Genomic DNA, 23,687 nt, shown 5'->3' on the forward strand with positions numbered 1-23,687 from the left:
ATTTCTGCCTCTTTTACTTTCCCTCTTGAAACCAGGGGCGCTCTCTCTCTCACTCTGTCTCTCGGCTATACGACAGTAGTCATCAATATTTATGTCTTTACACTTTGTGTTTAACTCATTTAAACCCACACAAGTAACAGTAAACAATAGTTTTATGTATGAAATTTTAAAATGTTCCTGAGTGATTTTTAAAGCATTTTTCAGTAAATACTTTAATATTATAATACGGGGAGATTTATGTGTCACATGAGAGTGACGTATGTGTCACCAGAGCTGTTTACTTCCTGGTTGCTCTTTGAGAAAATGGATCTCCGCGTCAAAGCGTCCAAAGAAAAGGTCAGTAAATTACGTTAAAATACACGGATTGCAAATAGTTTTGTTACACGTGACCTTAATGTGTCTGCAGTAATGTTATGGTCATCTGCGATTACTCGAGCGCGTGTTTGCAGCTTGTTCTGACGGTCGCAGAAGTTCGGTCGTTACTCTGCGTTGTTGTAGTGGGGACATCGTGTGTTTGATTCACGGCACAGAAACACAGAGGAACGAGCCCTGGTTTTTATTGTAAATGTATAAAAATCATTTTAATGAGCAGAGCTTTCTTTTTTCTCTGCACACAATACTGACATGTGACACGCTGCGGGTGGAGGAGGTGAGTGGGTGAAACCATGACCCTGCAGATTTTAACCAGAGTTGCTTTTCTATTTGAAAGATTAATCATGTTATATTTCTGAGTGAATCGTGATGTTTATCAGCTGCTGTTCCTGAAACACAGCTCTGATCGGACCGAGCCTGAAACAGAATCAGGATATGACGAAACTTTCTTTCTCTCTTTTGTTATTCAAGTCAAACGTTACAACAAAACGTGTCTGTTTGAGTCTTGAACGTTGAATAGAAAAGTGAGTCGATCCCTAAACGTTGATTTTGTTCATCTGAACGTTTTCAGTGTGAGAAACATTTCGTCACTCATCCACGTGATTTCTTCGTTCCCAGCTGACTGCAGGTTTCTTGTAAACGCTTTATAATGTTGGGGAAACCTGGCACATCAGCTTTTAAATATCCACCATTACTGGTGGAAATTTCACAGTCTAAGAAGGCCAACCTGCCTTCATATCCTCCCTGGTGTATGTGATGTGTTCGTCCAGCTAGTTGCTGTGATCCGTGAATTGTGGTACGTCCTGAGATTTGATTGTCACCCAGGTGTCGTCCACATACCTGAACCAATGACTTGGTGGTGATCCAGGGTAGCACAGCCCTCTGAGATAACAGCAGGGTTAGAGAGTCAGTGTCTGTGCCAATAACAATCCAAATAAAGTCATTGATGGGACTGAGACTGTCTTCCTGTGATAGTGAGAGTGAAAGTATGAAAGGATGCAAACACCGCCCTGAAACTCCCGTTACATCACCAGGTCACTCCTATTTATAAACAATGATGATGTCATCAAGGAAATAAGGAAAGTCTGCGATCAAAGAGAGAACTGTGAGTATCTGAGTGAGTTTTTATGTTCTTACCTCTGAAAGTACGAGGTTTCACTTCCTGTGTGACGGTAATGTCAGTGTACGAGACAGCAGGGTTCACTTTATCTGCAATACAGAACAGTTCACGTGTTACACAACAGCTGGACCTATCTGTGTAAATCCACATAAGTGTGTTTCAGTAATAAGTCAGAAGGAATCATGAAAGTGCTGCTGGAAGTAAAGCAAACAATGAATCTGGGTCACAGATCTCGAAAACCAACACCCATCATAAAAGTGTTATCTGTGTTTGTTTACATGGTTCTCCCTGCAGAAGAAACAACTGACACTCCCAGTGACAGATCCACTGAGAGCTATCGCCTGACCTGAGATCATGACTTCATGACCAGTTCCAGACTGAACTGTTTTTCTGGGTCGTTGCTTTACAGCAAAGTGCGAGGTTTCACTTCCTGTGTGGCAGTAATGTCCCGTCATGGTAATGGTCCCCACCTAGTCATAAAACCTAAACATCCACATTCTTTCTATCTCTCAGTGAGTCTAAGTTACAACCTCGGCTCCCTGTTTTTCTGCTCCTGGCTAATGTGAGGGAGACGCTTCTACAATCAGAAAAGCAAGGCCATGATTCCCTGCAAACAGTATTCTCTTTATAAATCAGCAGTATGATGTAATAATGTAATAATAATAATAATAATGTACAAATCAGGTGAATAAATCTAACAATCTTCACCTTCTTCTAAATCAGGAGTATAATGCAACTTAAACTACATAATGATTTCACAATCTTTAATCAGCCGTATAATGATTCAACAATTCTTTGATTAGAGGTATGATGTAACGTACGACAGTGTAATAATCTCACAGTATTGATCCAGGTGTTGTTGTCATGTTTTTATGTGCCAGTGTTTTTCATTTTTGATTATTTAAAAATGGAGATGCCATTTCTAATTACAGCAGGTTTGTTGTCAGTGAAGATGTTCACTTTACTTTAAAACACTCCAGTTTAAGAACAGAGAGCCGAGGTCAGCAAACAAAATGTGAAAATGAGCAATGCATGACCTATGACCTTTCCTGGATATTCAAATTCCAAGTTCCTCTGTGTTCTCCATATGAGGTGGCTGTAGAGCAGGTCCTCTACCAAAATGAAAGGGTGGTGATTTGATCCTTGGCTCCTTAAATCTGCACGCCAACTATCTTTGAGCAAAACACTAACCCTGATGCAGCCATCAGAGGGAGAATGTTAGATAGAAGGATAGAAAGAGGCCATTATTATTGGTGCTGTGGATTGTAAAGAACAATGTGGATTAGACAATCCCTTTAACACTGGTATCAAAAGTGAAATCAAATAATCAATCGGATATTATGCAAATATATAAATAAAATATAAATACCTGTTTTGAATGGCAGAGAGATGTGAGAAAGTAAGAAAGACAGAGACAGGTGGGTGAGCTCCATTCACTCTCATCAGCAGAGAGAGAGCGAGCTGCACACTGTGCTGTAAACTCTTTAAAATACCTCAATAAAAGCCTCCTCTGTGCCAACGAGGAGAAACTGAAACCGGAGCAGTTTCCAGCTCTGTCTGCTCGTTTGTTCCACTTTCAGCAGAAAACTTTATTTGCTGCAAAAAGTGACGTCATCCTCACTTTAGCCCATTACTCACATACTGAGCTGCCATAAAGAATAATTTATACTGCTAAAATAAATGTCCTCAATATCCTGCAAGACACTAACCCTGATGCATCCATCAGAGTGAGAATGTTAGAAAGATAAAAGCACTCGAGTATAGAAGAAGTTTATGTGTGGCTGGATGAATGTTGTATAAAGTGCTCTGAGTCTCCAGGAGTCTCTGTTAAATAAGAATCAGTCCACTGATGAAACAGATCCGTTGCTGGAAACATGCTGAACATTACGGCTGATTCTTCTCAAGCTGATCAGATGTTGAAATGCTTTTTGTGACCATTTTTTAACCATAAATCTAAATTTAAATTTTTGGTTCAAATCAGGTGAAGCTAGAATATCAGGGATAGAAAGCTCGAAACAGATGCTTCGCAAGAAGTGACGTCATCCTCACTTTAGCCCAGTACTCACACACTGATCCGGCATAAAGATTATATTTATACTGCTAAACACTCAAACCTCATGGCAAATACGCTTTTTTTTTCTTTCCTTTTTTAGTCCCTCTGACTTCTGCTACAAATATCTCATAAACAGGAGGCAGGTTCACTATAACCAAAACTACAGACTCACGTGTCAGTGTTACAGCAAACAGCATCCACAGCAGTGTACAGTTAAGGTTCTTCTAGGTTCAGAGGTCACTCAGCAGAGGATTTTTGGTCCGCCTGTGTGATTGGTCAGAATTAGCCAATGAAAATAGGTCAAATGTTACCTTTTTGTAAAGAAGGAATTAAGAAAACAGTCCAGCTTTTCTCTGCATCATTTCTTTTTGGGTTTTTGTGTGTTTGTGCTGAACTTATTTTCCACATCAGCACATCGATGCAGGGTCTCTGTGGTCGTCGTTATCTTATCATCTGTTTCGGCTGTCGTTGGTTTTCTGCACAAATCTTTCACTCTAAAAGTAAGAGTATGTTGTTGCTGCTTGTGCAATCAGACTGACTCATCGTTCACTTTCTTTTGCTCGTCTGTATAAACTCTGTTGTGCCGTCAGTGATTCATTACATCACTTGTGTTTCATTGTCATTGCTGTATGTTGTTCATGCCTGTTTGTTGTTTCACTGAATGAAAGTTCTGTGTTTGTAGTTTTTGTAAATTCTTTGTGTTTCAGGGATATTTAAATGCACTGCAGGCGTATTCAGCTGAGTGAAAACATCAACTGAAAGTCAAATAACATGTATTATTAATTTAAATTAAAAATATATATATAAAACACAGCTGATTTTATTGTTGTTTCTTTTCCCCAATGTTTCTTTACTGGACAGTAAAACCAGAAAATGTAACATTATTCAATATTAAATACTGAAGAGACCTTCAGATCAGTCTATTGAGCTTGAAGGAGAGGTCAGAGGTCAAATGAGACATACATTTTTTTAATCATTTTACAGTGCGTTCTGTATGATCATAATACGCGTCACACTTATAGGAATCATAGTTTCATCATAAGTTATGAGGCTTTTTGTCAAACTTCCACCAATAAACCAAACTTTGACTCAGTGGTTTCAGATGTAAGCTGACTGACTCCTTTATATCACGTCTGTTGGTTTTAAATCAGAGAAGTTCCTGTTAGAAAAAGCTGCTGAACTGATGAGAGATGAAGCACGTTTACCTATTTTATACAAACGTGTTGTCTTAAGCAGGATTTACAGTCTAGCAGATGCAGCGCTGTCGCTCCGCTTCAGGACAAAGTTATAATAAGTTATAATAAAACTATTTTTTTCTGGTCTTGATGCATCCTCAATCATCCAGGAAGGTAAAACGTAGCGCTACGTCCAGATGAACAGAATCAACTTTTGGAGATTTTTTTTCTGAATTAGTTTCCTGTATTTCAGAGTTTTTATTTCCAGAGCAAATTTTCTTATTTCAACTTTGTTTTTATTGTTTAAAAACATTTAATTTTCATTGGTTTCACTGCTAGTTTTATTTCTTTTGATTATTGTCACTTATTGTTGTATAGAAGGCAAATGTCACAGACAGGTAAACCAGTGCATGTGTTACAGTAAAAACCCACTGAAGTTGATTTCTCTATAATAAGCCAGGATTGTCCAGGCCGCCTGCAGTGAGATTAGTTCTCAGCAGAGCTACGCCCATTCTGTGCTAAACGCATGTGCTGGAAGAGGAAGTGAGAGTGAGACTTCATTCCTATTGAGCCTTGCTGTTGATAGCACACGTCATCTGCTTCCAGTCAAGGAAGTCAGGATGTTCGTATTGTTGGAGCTTCTGTGGAGCTAATCAATGTTGTTATTGTGAATTCATCCATTTAATTAATGTCAGAGAAACTGATTTTATTTTAGATATATTAAAAATAATGGGAGCACTTTATATATTAATGCCACACTATTAAGCATAAATTAAAATGTGCTTAATTCATCATTTATATATTATTACTCCTCTTTAGTCTGTCATTTATAAATACAGATTTATTATTATAACTATAATTATGGTTATTATTAGCAGTAATGTGAAAGCTGTACAATATCTGTATTGACTAATAGCATATAAGGAGCAGTGCAGTGCTGCCAGCACCAGTTTAACCAGCAGAGCTTCCATTGTTCTCTGCACTGACATGTCTGAGCATTTATACTGGCAGGTGGAGGATGTTACATCATCACAACATTGTAAACAGCGTTGAATCTTTGCTGCAGCTTTGATCTCACAGAGAAATGATCAAACTCACCTTCTGTATCTATTAGATTATTAGATTGATTAAATAGTCATATTTCCAAGTTAGTCTCTGGATGCTGTGCTACATACTGCTGAGTCATTAATGACACGACACGTTGTGTCAACATGACTTTCATGTTTTTTCTATTATGAAAGTTCAGAGTCGCTTACTTTACCTGACAGGTCGGCTTGTTTTTATTTGTTATCAGTGAGACACATTATAATGTCTGAGGCTTCAAACTGAACAGAAAGTGAGACCGAGCAGATTAGTTACAAACTGAGACTCGGAGTTTCTATAGAAATGATCCAAGTACAGAGTAATTTCGGTGATGCGACAAAGCGCGACAGACAGGTTTCACTGTGGGGTTTCCCCGGCGTAATCACATCACGGGACTTCATAACCCTCTAGAGCTAACTTAAACCGCTCTGTAGGCGGAGACTTAGAGTTATTTTTAAACAGCGAGTGAGCCTCGCAGCTCATTCATTCAATTCGCTCGAAGCAGGCAGGGACTGATCGGACTGCAGCTTTCCAAAAAACTCGCTTCAGTCAGAAAACGGAATTTTTAATCATCGATCATGTCTCTGAACAACTTCTACTTTAAGGACTCTTCCTTTTTCTCACTCTGGACTTTTCTCCTGTGCTCGGCTTTGTCCGTCTGGACTCCCGTACAAGGTAAGCCGACGTGTCCAGCTTCTAGCTGCGTGTTAGTGCAGATTACAGTGAATTTGAATCACATACTGGCGGATGTGAATAAGCTGAAATGACTGTTATCAGCTGTGCTGTGTTGTCCGTCACTAACAGTGTGACAGCTGTCAGTGAGTTACTTTAAAACCGGAAGAAGCTTAAAACAAGAAGATAGTCAGACAGGTTCAGACTGTGAAGCGACTGCTCTCAGTTTAGAGGTTTGTTTATAACAGACACGATGGCGATGATTCACCGAGCAGGTCTACGACGCGGTTATAAGTCGTGTGTTTGTCAGAGGGGAGAAAGAGCAGAGTTAGAAAAACACAACGTCCGGTGAGCCGAAACTAAAAGACTGTTTATTGATCCGGAGTGATCCAGACTCTGTCCGCACACGTGCTGCTGCTGACTACACGTTTCCACAAACCTGCCTCACTTTCCGACGTGATGACTCAGGAATGAGCTCAGACTGCCCACATGACTCGTTCGTCCAATCAGGTGTCTGTGCGTGTTTTGTAGTTTCCTCTGGATTTGTAGTTTACATATTTAAATTAATTAAATTAGTTGGTTATTAAACCCGAACTCATCTTATTTATTTTCTTTATTTGGAGCAGTTAAATAATTAGTTTCAAATCAGTTTAGAATTATCAAAAGATCAGCATGAATCAGTGGAAACACGAAGCAGACACTCTGTTACTGATTTTCAGGTCTTCAGTCTAGGGGTGGCAGTTCAGGAGATTAAATTTTCCATCTGTTTCCAGGTGAGGTTGTGGTGATTGGTTCAAATCTTCCAATCATTGCTGCTCCTGGTGATGATGTCATCCTGCCGTGTCACCTGGCGCCCATGTTCGATGTCCAGGGTCTGACGGTGGAGTGGTCCAAACCCGACCTGAAGCCCGACCCGTCGGACCGGCTGAGCCGAGTGGAGTACGTTCACCTGTACAGGGACAGGAAGGAGGTCCCCGACATGAAGATGGCCTCGTACTTCAGGAGGACGGAGCTGTTCATGGACGACATGAAACACGGGAACATTTCACTGAAGATCCTGAACGTGTCGGAGGAAGACAACGGCAGATACAGATGTTTCATCCCCAAGCTGCAGAGCAGAGTGAAAGCTGCTGTTGTTGAACTTGTAGTCGGTGAGGAGATTTTTGTTGATGTTTGTGGTTCCAAACTCAAAGTTGTTTTTTTCCCAATACAAACTTTCAGCCTAATTTTAATAACAGATTTTGACTGTTTTGTCTTTTAGATTCAAACTTTGCTAAAACCTCAACGACAGAGACGCCGCTGCAAACTCCAGATCCTCAGGACACGACTCCAACAAATGGTGAGAAAACAGTCCAACTCTTCTCTGCATCATCCCTGTTTGGGGTTTTGTGCATTTGTGGTGACCTTCTTGTCTTTTCTACATCAGCAGCTCGATCCAGGGTCGCTGTGGTCATCGCTGTCGTCACCTTATTATTAGTTTTGGCTCTCGCTGGTTTTGCTGCATATTTCTCCAGACACATTTTTCACCAGACACTAAAAGTAAGAAACAAACAAACACAAACATGTTGTTGCTTCTTGTGTCGTCAGACTGACTCATTATTCTACTTTTTTCAACAGAAGCATCCAGAGGATGATGATACAGAAAAACAACCACTACCAGTCTAGCTGCTTGCTCAAAGGAATAAATGGACTAGTTCTTCTATACTACTTTTCTACTCTGGTTTAGCAAAGAACACACTTTGAACTTTGACCCCAGCTGAAGACTCGAGCCTCGTCCAGTTTATTTATCGAGCTCATTTTCACACAAAGAAAATGTTGTAAAAGAAATGATCATCATCACTGTTCTGGACTGAAGTGAATTATTCCCAAACAGCAGGACTGGAAGGATTTCACAGCATTAAAGGAAATTTCCATGAACGTTTGTGACACAGCTCAGGTGGAAAGATGGAAATAAACCCTCATCTGAAAACTGTGTGGGAGACACAGAAGTTACAAAAACAGGTTATAAGCTGATTACTTTACTGCACTGTGTTAATGACCTGCTGTGAATGATGTTTAATGCAGCTGTAATTTAAACAGAGTCACTTATTGTGATGCTGAAAGTGTTTATTTATGAAAGCTAGTTTTATATGACAGGACTGTGAGCACCTTATACAAGGTGATTGAAACTTCAGATATTTATTGGTCTTCATTTTTAAAGCCACAGTTAATTTATTAAATGTAATTGAAACTTCCTGCTGGTCAGGACTCGATGTTCAGACTGTTTCTAGTTATTTATTTAAAGAAGCAGTTTGATCCTGATGCAGAGCTGAAGCTTAACTTCCTCTTTTTGTCATTTAAAGCTACAAACTTTGTGCAGACTGACAGAAATCCTCCTGACTGTAGTTTCTGCTGCAGTTACGGAGCTAAAATCAGAGGATGTTTGTGTCCAACTCTTCTTTATTCCTGCTCTGTAACATGACAGAGCTCCTTTGGTTCACAGTTAAACAGATGTGTTTGCAGCTGTTAGCCAGCTCAGGATCTTTATTTTGTTATTTTTATATTTTATTTTTTTATTACCTCAGATATTTATTTATAAGAATATTTATATTTAAGAATTTTGGATGGATGTATTTGTTACTGCAGTGAGTGTAAAGTTACAGTGATATATGTGAATGTGTGAAATCGTCTGTAAATATGAGTGTGAAAGTAAAAAATTCAAGCACGTTTAGACACTGTTTTCTTTTTTGCCTCTATTTGATGTTAAGTCACTGTTTACCTCGTAACATGGTTACATTTGACAATGAGAACCTATATTTATATTAATGGAGCCTTTACTTGTTTATTGTTTGCATATTATAAACCTGACGTCAATCATCAACATAGTGTATGCAGTTCAAATGCAGCTTTTCTTTAAGAGAACGCTGCCATCTGCTGGCTGACCTGCAGAAAAGCTGTTTGTGTCACAGGTTTGATGACACACCTGATGTTATCAAGCCTCCAGTCAGAGTCTTTTTTCCTGCTATGCTGGTGTAAATCTGACCAGTAGAGCTCAAAGTTCATCTCCTTCAAGAAGGAAACTTTCCATTTCTACTTAGTCAGACTTCTTGTGAAGTCGTCCAAACACAGAATCGACACATTTAATGACACTACGTTAACCGTGACACAGGTTTTTATACTGAACACTGTGGTTTTCGTGAAAATGCTGAAGTTCTTCCCTCAGATCAGTAACATGTAGTAAAACAGCAGTGCTGACCTGCAGCTTCCTCTCTGCTCACATCAGGCTGCTCTCGTCCTTCTACTCCCACATTTATACTGTGAGCACCTCGGACAACATGCCGTCACATCATCACAACACATCAGCTTCTTCCTCCTCAACATTCATCTTTACAGTCTGATCTGCAGCTTCTCTGCTCCTGACTCTCTCTCTCTGGTTTCTACACAGAGAGGAGAAAACATCCACCTGCTCCACCCAGAATCAAAAAGATGAAGAAAGAAGATTTCCTGCTCTACTGGACAAATAAAAATCCCAAGTGACAGCAAGGAAGACAGAATGACTCAGCATGAAAATCTCTAACTCCCAACACTTATGTGATATGTGTTTTGCATTAAAGCTGCACTTCAGTTACTTCAGATTTACATTTAGTTCCACATGTATCATTTTAAAAAAATCCACACCCTCGCCTCTGTAGTCAGCTGACTTTATGGTTTTACCAAGTGATCTGAAACATGAGACTGAACTAAAGAAGCACAAACGTCGCTTCCTCTAATTTCCACATTGACTCACCAGTGACTCAGCATGACGCATGTGAAACATGTCCAGTGTTCTGTTTCAGGGACTCGAGTAAGCTCCCCAATCTCAGTGTTCAAATGACAGTTGTAAAATAAATTCACTTGCAGAGTTGATGGTCAACACTATCTAAAAAGACCACAAGTGTTGTTGTACTTCCTTTATAGTCATTTAAAACCTCAGGCAGTGCCTGTGTGACCCATCTGAGTTTAATTCCAGCTCCTGATTTAAGGCTTTTGCATTCATCAAACCATATCTTTAAAGGAATTTTAGTCCATTCGTTTAAATTATTTTTCTGTTCCAAATATATATATTTTTATCTCCTAATATTGTCTGTAGTGGTGATTTTAATTGTGTCACATCTAAATATTTCCATTTTGCTTCATACAAAGGATCACACCAATAAATTAAGTATCTTAATTGTGCTGCTTTAAAATAGCTTTCTAAGTTTGGGAGGGAAAGTCCACCCCGTTCCTTAGGTAGTTGCAATGTTATTTATCTAACTCTGGGTTTACGGCCCTTCCATATAAATCCCGAAATCATTCTGTTCCATAACGCAAATTGTTTGGCTGGTATGTGTACCGGTATAGATTGAAAAAGGAAAAGCAGTATTCAGCAGTCGCCTCCTTGTTCTGACACACACAACTAAACTACACTGTAAAAAAAAATAACCCTATTCAAATTAAAAAAAATGATGTCCAGTTGTCACATCCAAAATATTTGGCTTTATAGAATCCAAATTGAGTCACTTGATATGACCTGATACTTTTATGTTGATATAAACAATATTACTAGACTTGACTGAAACTTTAAATTTTGCATTGATCCAAATTGATTTTTTTTTACATAGAACCATATTTTAATTATTGAACCAAGCTAATATATTGAAATTTAACCAACCTAATGTATTCACATCGAACCAAATTAACATGAACTAATATGTTTGTGTTGAAGCCAGGTAATTGATTTACATATATTCAAACTATATTTTTTACATTTCATTTCAGTTCAAAAATGCTCTGCATTTCCTATAAAAAACAAGACAGTTGGCCAACCAATTATTTCAAAATTATTTATTGTTCCAAACCATTTTAACTATAATCAATAGAGAGGATTAGAGAAATGTTTGTTTTATAAAACCTGCAATCTTTTGAAAACCAGTATAAAACCTGCAATCTTTTGAAAACCAGTATAAAACCTGCAACCTGTCTAAAACTGGCATAAAACCATTATAAAAACTCTTTTTAAACCAATTTGCAAGTACTCAAAAATGTTTATATGTGCACTGTGCCTGTACAATGTAAAAAAAAAAAAAATCTACACATGTATCAATGAAATCAACTTAAATCTCCCTTTCAAATGGGTGTTCTTATAAATTTTGAATGTAGAATACCACTGCAGGCCAACCAAGCAAAATAACCAAGCACACATGCACATGCATGTGCACATACACATGCACACATGCATGCAAACACACTACTGTGCAGTGTTAAGTTCACAATTAAGTTTGCGAATCTTAGAGGTCATCTTGTTAAAGTCAAGCTCCATCATAATCTTTTGAAGAGCCTCAAAGGTGAACCTGAATCCTCGTGGATATTCCATATTAAGAGCATAACAGAGTCCAAAGACCATTGCCACTCCAGCTGCCACAGAAGGCAACTCATTCAGGACTTCCACACCATCAATGATTATCCCGATGTCTCGAGGCTGATGTAGGAGGCTTGAGTTGTCCCTGAAGACGAAGAGTGCCATGGTGGTACTCTGCAGCTCTTCCTCAGCTTCATCTTTCTGGGATATCTTGAGGTAAAATATGGAACAAAATGTACAAGTGAAGAACTGAAGTCTGGCACACCTGATAAATCTTTGACCATAATAAACTACTATTTTGATAGTTGTTTGGTCACAGACTATTAGAACAATTATTTGCCTAATCAGATTGTGAATTGCATAATCATTAAATTAAATCAATGGTGGAACATTTTCATAAATGTTCCACAAAGCCCAAGAAAAAAAAAGAAAACAATACAGAACCCTAAGATATTAACTTGATGAGTTGATTAATCGTTGCTGTCCTACATTAATCACTGCATTTAATAGCAGAGTTGTCAAATTTACATCAAGAGACTGCATCTCATGTAGAGACAGAACAGATATGGACATACCATGTATTCTTTTATCAAGTCCTCAACACATCAGCAAGGTGAATGAGAGGATAATGAGGGAGAGTCTAGATTATTATGAAATGTTTAAAAAGGATGTGCAGTGTAAATGCAAAATGATACCTGTTCAGATTAAATGAAAATGTATGCTTCAGCCATGGAATGGATGGAGCGATCTGTGGTTCTGAAAGCATACAGAAAAAAAGAATAATGTTACTTCTCTATAAAACACATTACATAGAAAAACCAAGAAATACGTAACATGACATACCAAACAGTCTACAGACCAGCCATTAGCGACTAAGTTTGGCATAGGGTCAATTTTTTGCTGTTAAAATTACAATTTCTTCAGAAAATGCACATTTTTCCGAGCCGCGCCTGAAAGTCAATTGAAGGAATTAGTCTTATGTCATTGATCTTATATGCTGGCGTGTTATTTCTGTCTCTAAATCATGCACATTAATAATTATCTTTTGCGCTCGGTGTACACACACATAACACACAGATATTTATATGAAGAGAGACAGAGACAAACGTGCGCGCACAAACACAAGCTTGTGTCTAGAAACCGCGAGCTCACCAGAAAAATTCAAACGAAGCGGAGCACGGAGTTATACTATGAATGTTATGAACTATGAACTTATGCTAGCTAGCTTTATCCACCACCGATGCATCGTGGTAACGCTAGCTAGTTAGGCAAAAAGCCGTTTTTTACCAGTATACTAACTTGTATTCCCGACTGTGATGGTCGGTTTCTGGTAACCAGTTCTAACGTTGCGCAGGATAGCTAGCTAGCTTACTAGCTAGCTAGCAGCTACAATCATGCAAAAATTAGGGGTGGCTGTCGACCCAGCTTAAATGGGGTTATTTTCTGCAATTTTGGCAATACAAATTATAAAAGCTTTTGTAACACACTTGGCTTTACTTACGTTTATTTTCAGATGAAATTAATCAAAGATGTGACATGATGTTTCCAGCAGCCATGTAGAATAAAAATGGGTCCCGGTCTATTTCTGGTGGGCGTGTTCAAGTGCAAATCACTTTGACTCAAATTAAAGATATTATCTGTTCAACATGAAAAGAAATATATGTTTTGAGAGAAATCAAAAACTTTGCGTTGTGTCCTTTGTACAGATATTTAGTTTCATCCAAATCAAAAGTGGTATTTTAAAATGCAAAAAGAAAGGGTTTCACAATCAAATCAATGATTTTATTCTGTTTTGAATGGCACTTATTAGATTGAATGAATGACTGCATGTTAGACTTTTTTCAGTGTATTGACTACACTACACACTAACTACACAAGATTTGCGCTAAACGTCGCAAATCTCTCACATCTCAACCATCGCATTATTGGCTGGACTAGGATAAGGTGGCATCGTTCTAAGCAGCCAGTCACTTACTGACTAGCACTGCAAAACAGAATTGTTAAAGTTTTAATATTAATTTCAATTCAGGTTAGATTTTTTTTTGCGCAACGCAGATTTTCTGTGCGCAGAGACCGTGCCAGCAGCAGTGAGCAATTGCGCACGCGCGCAGCTTAGAGGGAACATTGCTCGTTACCGTATCTGGATATTTGAAGACTAACAGGTCATTCATACATACATCCAGTGAGATCGAGGCAGGAGCACAGACAACCTCAGGTTTGATTAATTAATCCACGGACTCCGTGTTCTGTGCACCATGTCTGACTTCTATTGTGGACTGTGGACTTCTATTCTGTGCTTGGCTTTCAGCGTGTGGACTCTGGCTGGAGGTAAACGTTACTGTCAGCTCACAGCTGTGTGTTCTTCTTCTCCGTGTCGCTGTGAGTGATGACAGTTATCAGTGAGTTACTTTGACACGGAAAGAAGTTTCAACGAGATGATTTAAGCAGGCTCTCCTTTGCGATGAGCGGCTTTACCCCGTTTAAGCGCTCACAGAGGATTAATTATAACGGACAACACTGAACAGGCTGAAAGTGTGAGTGTGAACGTGGTGTCTCTGTTAATACTGCAGGGCCGCGCGTGATTAAAGTGTAATAGAAGACACGTGCTGAGAAATGTTGAGAAAAGTAACTCGAAATTTCGATTTTAGATAGTTGATTTTTGGGTTGTTTTTGTTTGTTTGTTTGATTTTTTTTTTTTATTGCAAACGGGCTTCAATACGTATCCGTCCCATGAGTCAGTCAGTGAGTCACGGAGAATTGTTGTAAAGTATTTCATCAGTTAATCAGCTCAGAATTGATGTGACTGAACAAAAGGACGTTGTGACATTTAATAACAACTCATTTGTTTTAAATGCTTAGATGACATTTGGACTTTCCAAATATAAGCAGCTCTGGTGATTTTGGTGACTTTGTTGTTTATCTGCCATGTAGATCATGTTTGAATAACCACCAATAATCAGTTATTGCCTGATATACGCAGACATCCATTTGTGTTAATCGGTTAGGCTTCTACCCTGCTGTGCTACACATCCTCCACAAAGACAGCTTATGAGTTAAATGTGAAAACAGCTCTGTTTTGTAGTTTTAAACGCTCTCTGCTTCTTGCTGTTTCTTCATCTCGTCTTGTAACTCTTAGTACCCCAAAGACTGAAGAAATGGAAGAAGACAAAGGTGATTCTGTTTAAACTGGAGCTGAAACAAACAAAAAATCTTTGCCTTTCCTTGTCATGTCTAACGGTTGACATGTCTCTGGCCTGGGAGGGTTATCATGAGCATTTGATTAACAAATTAATCAAATTAAAGCCGCAGTGTTGAACGGTTTTGAAGAAGGAAATCCAACTTTTTTCATGTGTTAAACCAGTTTTGTTACTTGTGGCTTCCTTCAAAAACTTGATGGATGCTTTTGTTTTTGAAGAGGTGATAAAGAATAGAAGTTCAACGAAATTGACAGAACTCAGAAACTCGACCTGTTTATTTGCATGGTTAATCCCTAAAGGGCCGTCTCTCTAAAGAGGAATCACTAAAACTAAGAAATACTCATTGGTTATGTCTGAAATCTCTCAAACGTATAGTGAGTGTTATGGGTCAGAGAAATTTACTTTCTTGAAGTCTTTCGAAGATAGAAATGGCAGAACCTGACTTTATTGACCTTGTATTCCAGTTTCTTCACGTATAAAAGCTGACCGAGTCCCACATATTGAACCTTCAGTGGTGTTGTGACCTATGATGTGCAATGTCACTGTCACCCTGTGAGCTGAGGTTTATACACAACCTCAGCCCATGTGAACTCTGAACTGAGGTTTACCAGGTCCCAGGCTCCTTAATTCCACTGACTCAGCATCACTTATTAGAACTAAACAAGGCTTTAGGGTGAAACAAATCTCCCATGAGTTCTCTGTTGGTTTTGGAAACATATTGAGGAGGACTTGTTTCATTCAATAATTTAGTCCCAGAAACACCTCTGCAGTAACACCACAAAGACTCATGGGCCTGTTCATGATGTTCAGGTCTTCAGTGTGTAACTTTATAGAGTTATACACTGACGATCTGAGGATCTGTGGAAGTTCTGCAGGAGTTCAGGAGAATTAATTTTCCATCTGTTTCCAGGTGAGGTTCTGGTGATCGGTTCAAATCTTCCAATCATCGCTGCTCCGGGTGATGATGTCATCCTGCCGTGTCACCTGGAGCCCACGTTCGATGTCCAGGGTCTGACGGTGGAGTGGTCCAAACCCGACCTGAAGCCCGACCCGTCGGACCGGCTGAGCCGAGTGGAGTACGTTCACCTGTACAGGGACAGGAAGGAGGTCCCCGACATGAAGATGGCCTCGTACTTCAGGAGGACGGAGCTGTTCATGGACGACATGAAACACGGGAACGTTTCACTGAAGATCCTGAACGTGTCGGAGGAAGACAACGGCAGATACAGATGTTTCATCCCCAAGCTGCAGAGCAGAGTGAAAGCTGCTGTTGTTGAACTTGTAGTCGGTGAGAAGATTTGTTTTGGTCATGTTTGTGGTTCCAAACAGTTTTGTGTGTTTTTTCTGTACCATTACAAACCTTCAGTTTCATTTTATTTTTTTTTTGTGACTTTTAGATCCAAACCACGTTAAAACCTCAACGGCAGAGACGTCGCTCCAAACGCAAGATCATCAGGACAAAACTCTAAGAAACGGTGAGATAACAATCCAGCTCTTCTCCTCATTATTTCTGTTTGGGTGACATTTTTGTGCATTTACCTTTTTTCCTTTGTTGACATCACCAGGGTCTCTGTGGTCATCATTGTCATCGCCTTCATGTCCGTTGCTGCTGTCGCTGCTTTCTTTGCATAATTCTATTAGTGCATTTTTTAGACATTAAAAGTAAGAAACAAACAAACACAAATAATGTTGATTCTTGCCATCAGACTTAATTGGTTTTGAAAAAAAACCTTTTCAACTTTTTTTTTTTTTTTAAATCAGAAACAGCCAGAGGCAAATGAGAAAAACACTTTTTATTTTTACTGGATCTTCAGTCAGGTTGGATTCAAACCAACAGCCACCGGGAGACACTCGGGCCCAGCAGCACCAAGATCACCTTCTATAACAGGAAGTGAGCCTAATTTGAACTTTGACCCTAGCTCAAGACCACGTTCAGTTTATTTATCGAGCTCATTTTCACATAAAGAAAGTGTAGAACAAGAAAACCCAGAGTGGAAGATCAGAGGATGTAAACAGGAAATATTTCTTACAGACGTCTTCAGTCAGAGTTGCTGCTGTCAGACTCTGGAGGATCTGCTTGGAAACATCAAGCAGTGAAACTGATGGATTTCCTCCTTCAATACAAAACTGTGAAGTTCAGCCTGGAGAAGAAACACTCCTCTGCCTCACTGTCAGCGTGTTTAATGAATATTTATTTAGTCTCACTGTGTGAACTTATTTAAATGTTATACCTGAGTATTTAAAGAGAACTTAAATCTTCAGTGAGACCTTAAAGCATCTCCGATGGACAAATTAAAGGGTTAAAATCCCCCCTGATCATTGCTAACTAGACCGAAACAAATCATCCCCAAACACCAAGACTGTTTTGTGTTTAAATATGTTCAGTTTTTTTCCAGCATCCGTTACAGATCAAAGCGTTAAAGGAAATTTAAAGGTTTCTCTCTAGGTACCATGGCCTCCTTCCATAGTCCAAACATTAAGTGGAGACTCTACATTGCTCATAGGCAATGTGAGTGTGAATTTTTCTATGTGTTTCTGTATTGGCCCGCAGCAGACTGGAGATCTGTCATGGGTGCACTCCGTTTCTCGCCCTATGGTAGCTGGGATGGGCTCCCTCCCGACCCTGATAAGGATGGATGGAAATAAGCCATCCGCTGGCTGATTTGCAATAATGAAAGGAGATTTGTGAAGTATCAGAAGTTTGATGAGATTCACATAAGATTCAGAGTGCACATGCACAGCAGCTGTAAAATTGTTCCTTGTAGTTGATAATTTTCTACACTCAAAATTAACTGTTGACTTCGATTAATTTTTTTTTTGTCAACAGATTTCAGAAAAAAATGTATTATGTTAGATAGAAGCAAAAAATGTAAGTCAATTAAAACAAATGAAATTAGATTAGAAAAGCAAAAGTTTTGTGAACTGAGGTAATAAAAATACTGCATTTCTTTAAGTTTTTCAAAGATGTTTTCCCTTTGATTGAGAAGCTTATTCAGTTCTAAAATCCAATGGTGAAGAATCCCAGGTATTTAATCTCTTGTGGGAGCTGTCTCTTAAGAAGGTTGTTGACCCAGTAATGATCATTATCAGTAGAGGTTTCAGGTGAAACCACCTCTCTTCTCTGTCTAAAACATGAAAGACTGACCTTTATCCTTTATCTTTCAAGGGTTTTTTTTAAACCTCTGCTGATAATTACAATTCCTTATTTTTTTTTTTTTGGAAGCTGCACTTCCAACAATATCTATAAAAATGGAAATCTTTGTGCCCAACTTAACATGCAAAGCAATCTGATACAGTTGAAAATGACTCCTAAGGTCAGCCTAAGTGTCCTGGAGTGATAGTGTTCCAAACAGAAATACCCAGAAGAGCCAGAGGATCAGGGCAAGGGGTATATTTATTGTGTAAATATGTCTGTAGTTCAAAGTGATGGAGAACAACACTTGTTTATAGCTCAGTGATGGACTTTTGTTTAGTAAGACCTACATAACTGGGTGAAAGGGTGTTCCAGCTCATGACTGTGTTGGCTGGTCGTGTTTTCTCCAGGTGTTTCCAGATGTTTATAGTCAAATGACTAAGGAAAAGAGAGAGAGAGAGAGAGAGAGAGAGAGAGAGAGGGGCGGGGCTAAAGAAGTAGCCTACTTGAACGGTCCACGATGATTCGGGTTATTCATTCAAAGAATAACTACGAGCCATGTCTGTGTACAGCTCGCTGGGTGGAGACTCATCCTCACTGTGGACTTTCATCCTGTGCTCAGCTTTGCTCGTCTGGACTCCCGTTCAAGGTAAACTCACAGCATTTCATTCACATTTTCAAGAAATAAACAAGCCGAATTCCCTTTTAGCAATTCAACTTTGTTGTGTGTCACTGTGAGTAATGACATCAGTTAATTTACTTTTGAGACGTAAAATAATGTTAAATTGTGGTGATTATCAGGCAGGTTCTGCCCCGTATGAAGTGGTTTCTTCCCATTTGAGCGTTGATAAGAGTGTTATGTATTTATTTATCGGATAAAGGCGATGATCCACTGAGCATTCTAAAGATGTGTAAAGGTTCGACACGCCTATTTACGTCAGACGCGCCACACCTGTTTCTCACAGCGTAAACAAAACGCGTGCGCCACACTGCTGCCTAGCAACAAGAACGAAACAAGGAAACATGTCCGGTGTGGAAACTCGCTAGAAAACATTAAATATAATCTCTGATATCACGTAATGACACATTTCAAACTTTTTTTCTCGCCTCAAATGTTTTCATTTGCTCATTTCGCAAGTCTACCTTTGAAAAATGTACGAAAAAGTTTGAAATGAGCCGCCATTTCGGCGCAGTTGTAAGCCCTGATCACGTGACTGATTTGTCCAATCAAATTCAGTCACGTGAAAGTTTTCATTTTGCATATTTTTCACTTATTCTTGTAAATATTTTTAGTCAGGCTTTCAGTTTAAAGTTTCCATTCTGCGTTAGATTTTAAGTTAGTCCTACTCCACTGTTTTATGAGGTAAACTCCCTGAACCTACCGTACAAAATAAGACAACAGAAGAAAATCTAGATTAACTTATAGCTTTTTATGGATCTCCTGCTTTGTTCTGAACAGATATGTTCACCTTGGAAGGGAAGGGGTGCTTAATTTGTGTGGTACACACATTTAATCTTTCTAAGAATATTCTACTGAGTTGTAAATTTACACATGTCATAACCTCATTTATTGTTTGGTAATCATGACTCTGCTCTTTTCAGTCTTGATTTAATTCAATCATTGAGTCATTTCTGGGAAAAACCCCACCACACATCCAGTTAATCACTGGTGACTAGACATAAAAGAAATTCAATTATATAGGGACTTTTGTGTGTGATTTCTTTATTATTATTATTATTTTATCTGACCTGTTATCAGGGTCAAGGAATTATTTTGTGAATATTTCTAACTAATCTATATAGAAAGCATTAAACATCACAATTTAATAAAACATTACCGAATATAAGGCAAAAAAAGATTATATTAATTAATTTCCATATGTTTATATGTTTTTGTTTGTTTGTTTTTAAATATATTCATGTTCAGGCTTCATGTTTTTGTGTATGATGTCAGCTGCTTGTATAATAAAATCTTCTCTATCTTCTCATGATCTCTTCTGAAGTTGTGAATTTCTTTTTCCAGTTATTCCGACGTCCCGTGATGGTACAGGAAGTCTTTCTAGAAGTCCAGAAGTCTTCAGCAGTCAACTCGGTAACGTCTCCACACTGTAGAACTTAATTCTCTTAAATTACATTGAATTTATTTAAGAAATCATGGCCTTACGGGGGGAAAAGTAATGTCAGCAAACGAGGACTGAATTAAACCAACGTCACACAAACCTAATATACTGAATATTTGCGTTGTTGTTTCCACACAAACACCAGAAACCACATCATACATTGTGGTAAGGGGATGAATTAACACTATGTTCCAATATTTTTAGCCGACATATGCGTCCATCATGGCTTTCCACAGATGAGCTAGTTTTGGCTTTAACAACTTAATTCAGAAGAATTTGGTTAAAAGTCTCTGTGGATTAAGGTTTTTTTTTGTCTTCCTGTGTCTGGTTACTGTAATTTCATTGTTCTGGATCAGCAGGTACCCACAGGAACCCAGCATTTTACTGTCTGTCTGATGATCTCATGATGATGTCACTTATTTACAGAGATTACTCACAGAGGAAGCTGTTCAGGTTTAGATTAAATCAGTTACTGACCAGACTGTTTCCCATGATCAAAACTTTGAATCCCTGACACTGCGTGTGTCTGAACCAGCACAGATATGCCTCCATTTAAACCGGATGCATTCAGCTTAATTTATTCTGCTGTAAATTTGCATCCTGATATTGAGATCCCTGTCCTGTTTACCAATAGACTGAGGAGGACTTCTTTCTTTAAATAATTTGATCTCAGTAAGAAACATTTCTGGAATAACAGCGGAAACACTCATTTGGCTGTTCAAGATCTTCAAGTGTTTGTGTCACTTTACAGAGTTATACACTGAAGATCTGTGGAAGTTCTGCAGGAGTTCAGGAGAATTAATTTTCCATCTGTTTCCAGGTGAGGTTCTGGTGATTGGTTCAAATCTTCCAATCATCGCTGCTCCAGGTGATGATGTCATCCTGCCGTGTCACCTGGCGCCCATGTTCGATGTCCAGGGTCTGACGGTGGAGTGGTCCAAACCCGACCTGAAGCCCGACCCGTCGGACCGTCTGAGCCGAGTGGAGTACGTTCACCTGTACAGGGACAGGCAGGAGGTCCCCGACATGAAGATGGCCTCGTACTTCAGGAGGACGGAGCTGTTCATGGACGACATGAAACACGGGAACATTTCACTGAAGATCCTGAACGTGTCGGAGGAAGACAACGGCAGATACAGATGTTTCATCCCCAAGCTGCAGAGCGGAGTGAAAGCTGCTGTTGTTGAACTTGTAGTCGGTGAGGAGATTTGTTTTGGCGATGTTTGTGGTTCCAAACTCAAATTTTTATTAACAATTTATGACTCTTATGTTTTTTTGTGTCTTTTAGACCCAAACTACGGGAAAATCTCATTGACAGAGACACCACTGCATCCCAGAAACGTCCAAACTCCAGATCCTGAGGACACGACTCAGAGAAACAGTGAGAAAAAAAAATCCAGATTTATCTCTGCATCATTTCTGTTTTGGTGACGTTTTTGGTCCATTTGTGGTGACCTTTTTTCACCTAAGCAGGTCGGTCCAGGGTCGCTGTGCTGATCTCCATCATCATCACTGTTTCTTTACTTGTAGTCGCTGCACTTGCTGCTTATTTCTCTCGCCATCACACAAAAGGTACGTCAGAAACAAACACAAACATGTTTTTGCTTCTTGTGCCGTCAGACTGACTCATTATTAAACTTCTTTTAATAGAAGCATTCGGGGGACCAGGGGATCCAAAGTCATAACAATTACTAGTGCTTTGCACAAAGGATTGTTGGTGTTAATGGAGTGGAGAGCGTTGGTTTATCTTTTCTGGATCCTGACAATTTGGTTGGGGATTCAAACAAGCAGCCACAGGAAGACACTTCAGTCCAGCAGCACTGAGATCATCACAAGGTCACTTTTACAAAAGTGTTTAACAACTATCAGATAAAACACAGAGTGAATGCTACACAGTATCTACACAGTAAATAAATGAAAGACGTTACATGTACGTTATTATTATCATAAATAGAATGAGAGCACGAAGCTCTGCTGAGGAAAGTATTTACTTAAAAAAAAAAAGTTTTCTATTTTGTATGTGTTCGTTTTGTTTTCTTTGTTTGTTTGTACTTTATGAAGTTTGCAAAGTAGTAAATATGTGATAATAATCTGACAGATGTTTACTTTGATTGCACAAACATTATGTAGGAGTCATGGATGAATAACAGGTATTTATTTGTAAATAACTGACTATATAAAACTTGAGCTGATTATTTAATTTTACACTATAGTATATTTCTGACTAACTGGGCAGCTTACCATCTTTCTCTGGGGTCAACTTAAAAAAGCTTTTATTTGGTATAGAAATTCACAGTTAACCTCGCTGATGTGAAGCATGCACTTGACCATAGATGGAGAGATGATGTCTTTGATTTTTAAATGTTTGTCTTGACATTTGTTCTACTTATTTTTATTTTTTATGAACTTTAACGTGTTTCTTTTATTTGTCTTTAATGTTTAAAATCACCTCCTTCCTGCTCTTTGTAAACTTTGTTTTTAAAGTGTGTTATAAATAAATTATTCCGTGCCTCATATATATTTATTTATTTATTTATCATTTCTGTGTGTTGTTTCCTGTTTGCATTTTGTGAAGTTTTCAAACTGTTTGATTAGATGAAAGTTTGTATTTTTGTGAATTATTTTGTGTTTCACAGATATTAAAATGCTCTACAGAGTTTTATTATTCTTAGCTCAGTCTGATGCAGTCATCTCTTACTGCTTTACACACATACACACACTCTTACTCCTTTATGTCTCAATTAATGTCATGTATGATGAAGTTTTCATTAGTCTCATGTTTCTGACAGTTTGATGGGAAACATGCACGTGAGGAGCTACCTGGATTTAATTTGCCAGGTCTGGTAGTCCTCGTCTTGCTCCTTATCACAAACTAGCTTTCAGGGCCTCATACAAAAACAGTCTTAACCCTCTAAAATAAAAACTAAAACTACATATAAAAAAAACAAAGAGTGACATTTTAGTTAACTAAAATAAAATCTAAAAATTGTCAGAAAATGCAAAACTATAATAACTCTTATAGCCATCTCCAGGACTGTTTTTGTTTTGTTCCACTTAACACAGGTGCAGACTCGAGTCCTCAGTCCTGTATGTCACTGAATTTGTCAGAGACTGTGGTGGCAGACCATGGAGTTGCAGGCGAGAAGTAGCACCCAAATGCACGACTCTTGTGGTGAACAGTGAATTTATTTATAAAGTGCACAATGAATCACTATTTACAAGTTCCAGGCACTGGGGTGGCGTGGCGCTTCCTCCCTGATCCACACAGTGCAAGTGTCTATAAAAAGTGCATAGTGAAAACAGCAAACTCCTACCAATACCTAGTGAAGACAAAACACATTGATGACTAGACGATCCTTACTTTAGCGAGGGTTTTCTAAAATAGCAGACCGCGGCTGTACTGACA

The 23,687-nt window shown here is 38.7% G+C and overlaps 2 protein-coding genes and 1 long non-coding RNA gene across 13 annotated transcripts; 2 read left to right on the forward strand and 1 right to left on the reverse strand.

Annotated features, from left to right (window-relative positions):
* Positions 1 to 281: 281 nt before the first annotated feature.
* LOC146673805 (myelin-oligodendrocyte glycoprotein-like) lies at positions 282 to 9,176 on the forward strand. 9 transcript variants are annotated; one of them, XM_085391961.1, is made up of 7 exons: positions 282 to 1,948; positions 3,957 to 4,045; positions 4,253 to 6,478; positions 7,249 to 7,626; positions 7,737 to 7,814; positions 7,902 to 8,014; positions 8,093 to 9,176. In XM_085391961.1, exons 3-7 carry the CDS (start codon positions 6,382 to 6,384, stop codon positions 8,138 to 8,140), a joined length of 714 nt encoding a protein of 237 aa, XP_085248087.1. In that variant the 5' UTR covers positions 282 to 1,948; positions 3,957 to 4,045; positions 4,253 to 6,381; the 3' UTR covers positions 8,141 to 9,176. The 9 variants fall into 9 exon arrangements, with proteins under 9 accessions (XP_085248087.1, XP_085248052.1, XP_085248075.1 ...); XM_085391926.1 differs by having other exon boundaries at positions 282 to 4,045; XM_085391949.1 differs by having other exon boundaries at positions 3,957 to 6,478.
* Positions 9,177 to 11,417: 2,241 nt separating this feature from the next.
* LOC146673806 (uncharacterized) lies at positions 11,418 to 13,385 on the reverse strand. The gene is made up of 3 exons (XR_014910612.1): positions 13,333 to 13,385; positions 12,527 to 12,587; positions 11,418 to 12,041 (listed from the first exon to the last, which is right to left on the reverse strand). It is a non-coding gene; the product is annotated as an uncharacterized LOC146673806 (long non-coding RNA).
* A 5,291-nt stretch (positions 13,386 to 18,676) lies between these two features.
* Positions 18,677 to 22,833, forward strand: LOC146673807 (myelin-oligodendrocyte glycoprotein-like). 3 transcript variants are annotated; one of them, XM_085391893.1, is made up of 6 exons: positions 18,677 to 18,810; positions 20,185 to 20,253; positions 21,102 to 21,479; positions 21,570 to 21,662; positions 21,752 to 21,853; positions 21,932 to 22,833. In XM_085391893.1, the coding sequence occupies exons 1-6, from the start codon at positions 18,720 to 18,722 to the stop codon at positions 21,964 to 21,966; spliced, it is 768 nt and encodes a 255-aa protein (XP_085248019.1). In that variant the 5' UTR covers positions 18,677 to 18,719; the 3' UTR covers positions 21,967 to 22,833. The 3 variants fall into 3 exon arrangements, with proteins under 3 accessions (XP_085248019.1, XP_085248025.1, XP_085248032.1); XM_085391899.1 differs by having other exon boundaries at positions 21,755 to 21,853; XM_085391906.1 differs by having other exon boundaries at positions 21,812 to 21,853.
* The last annotated feature ends 854 nt before the right edge of the window (positions 22,834 to 23,687 follow it).

This window comes from Rhamphochromis longiceps, linkage group LG3 (genome assembly GCF_057381845.1).
Source record: "Rhamphochromis longiceps isolate RC_006_pf linkage group LG3, R_longiceps_female_GT1.1, whole genome shotgun sequence".
Taxonomy (NCBI): Eukaryota; Metazoa; Chordata; class Actinopteri; order Cichliformes; family Cichlidae; genus Rhamphochromis; species Rhamphochromis longiceps.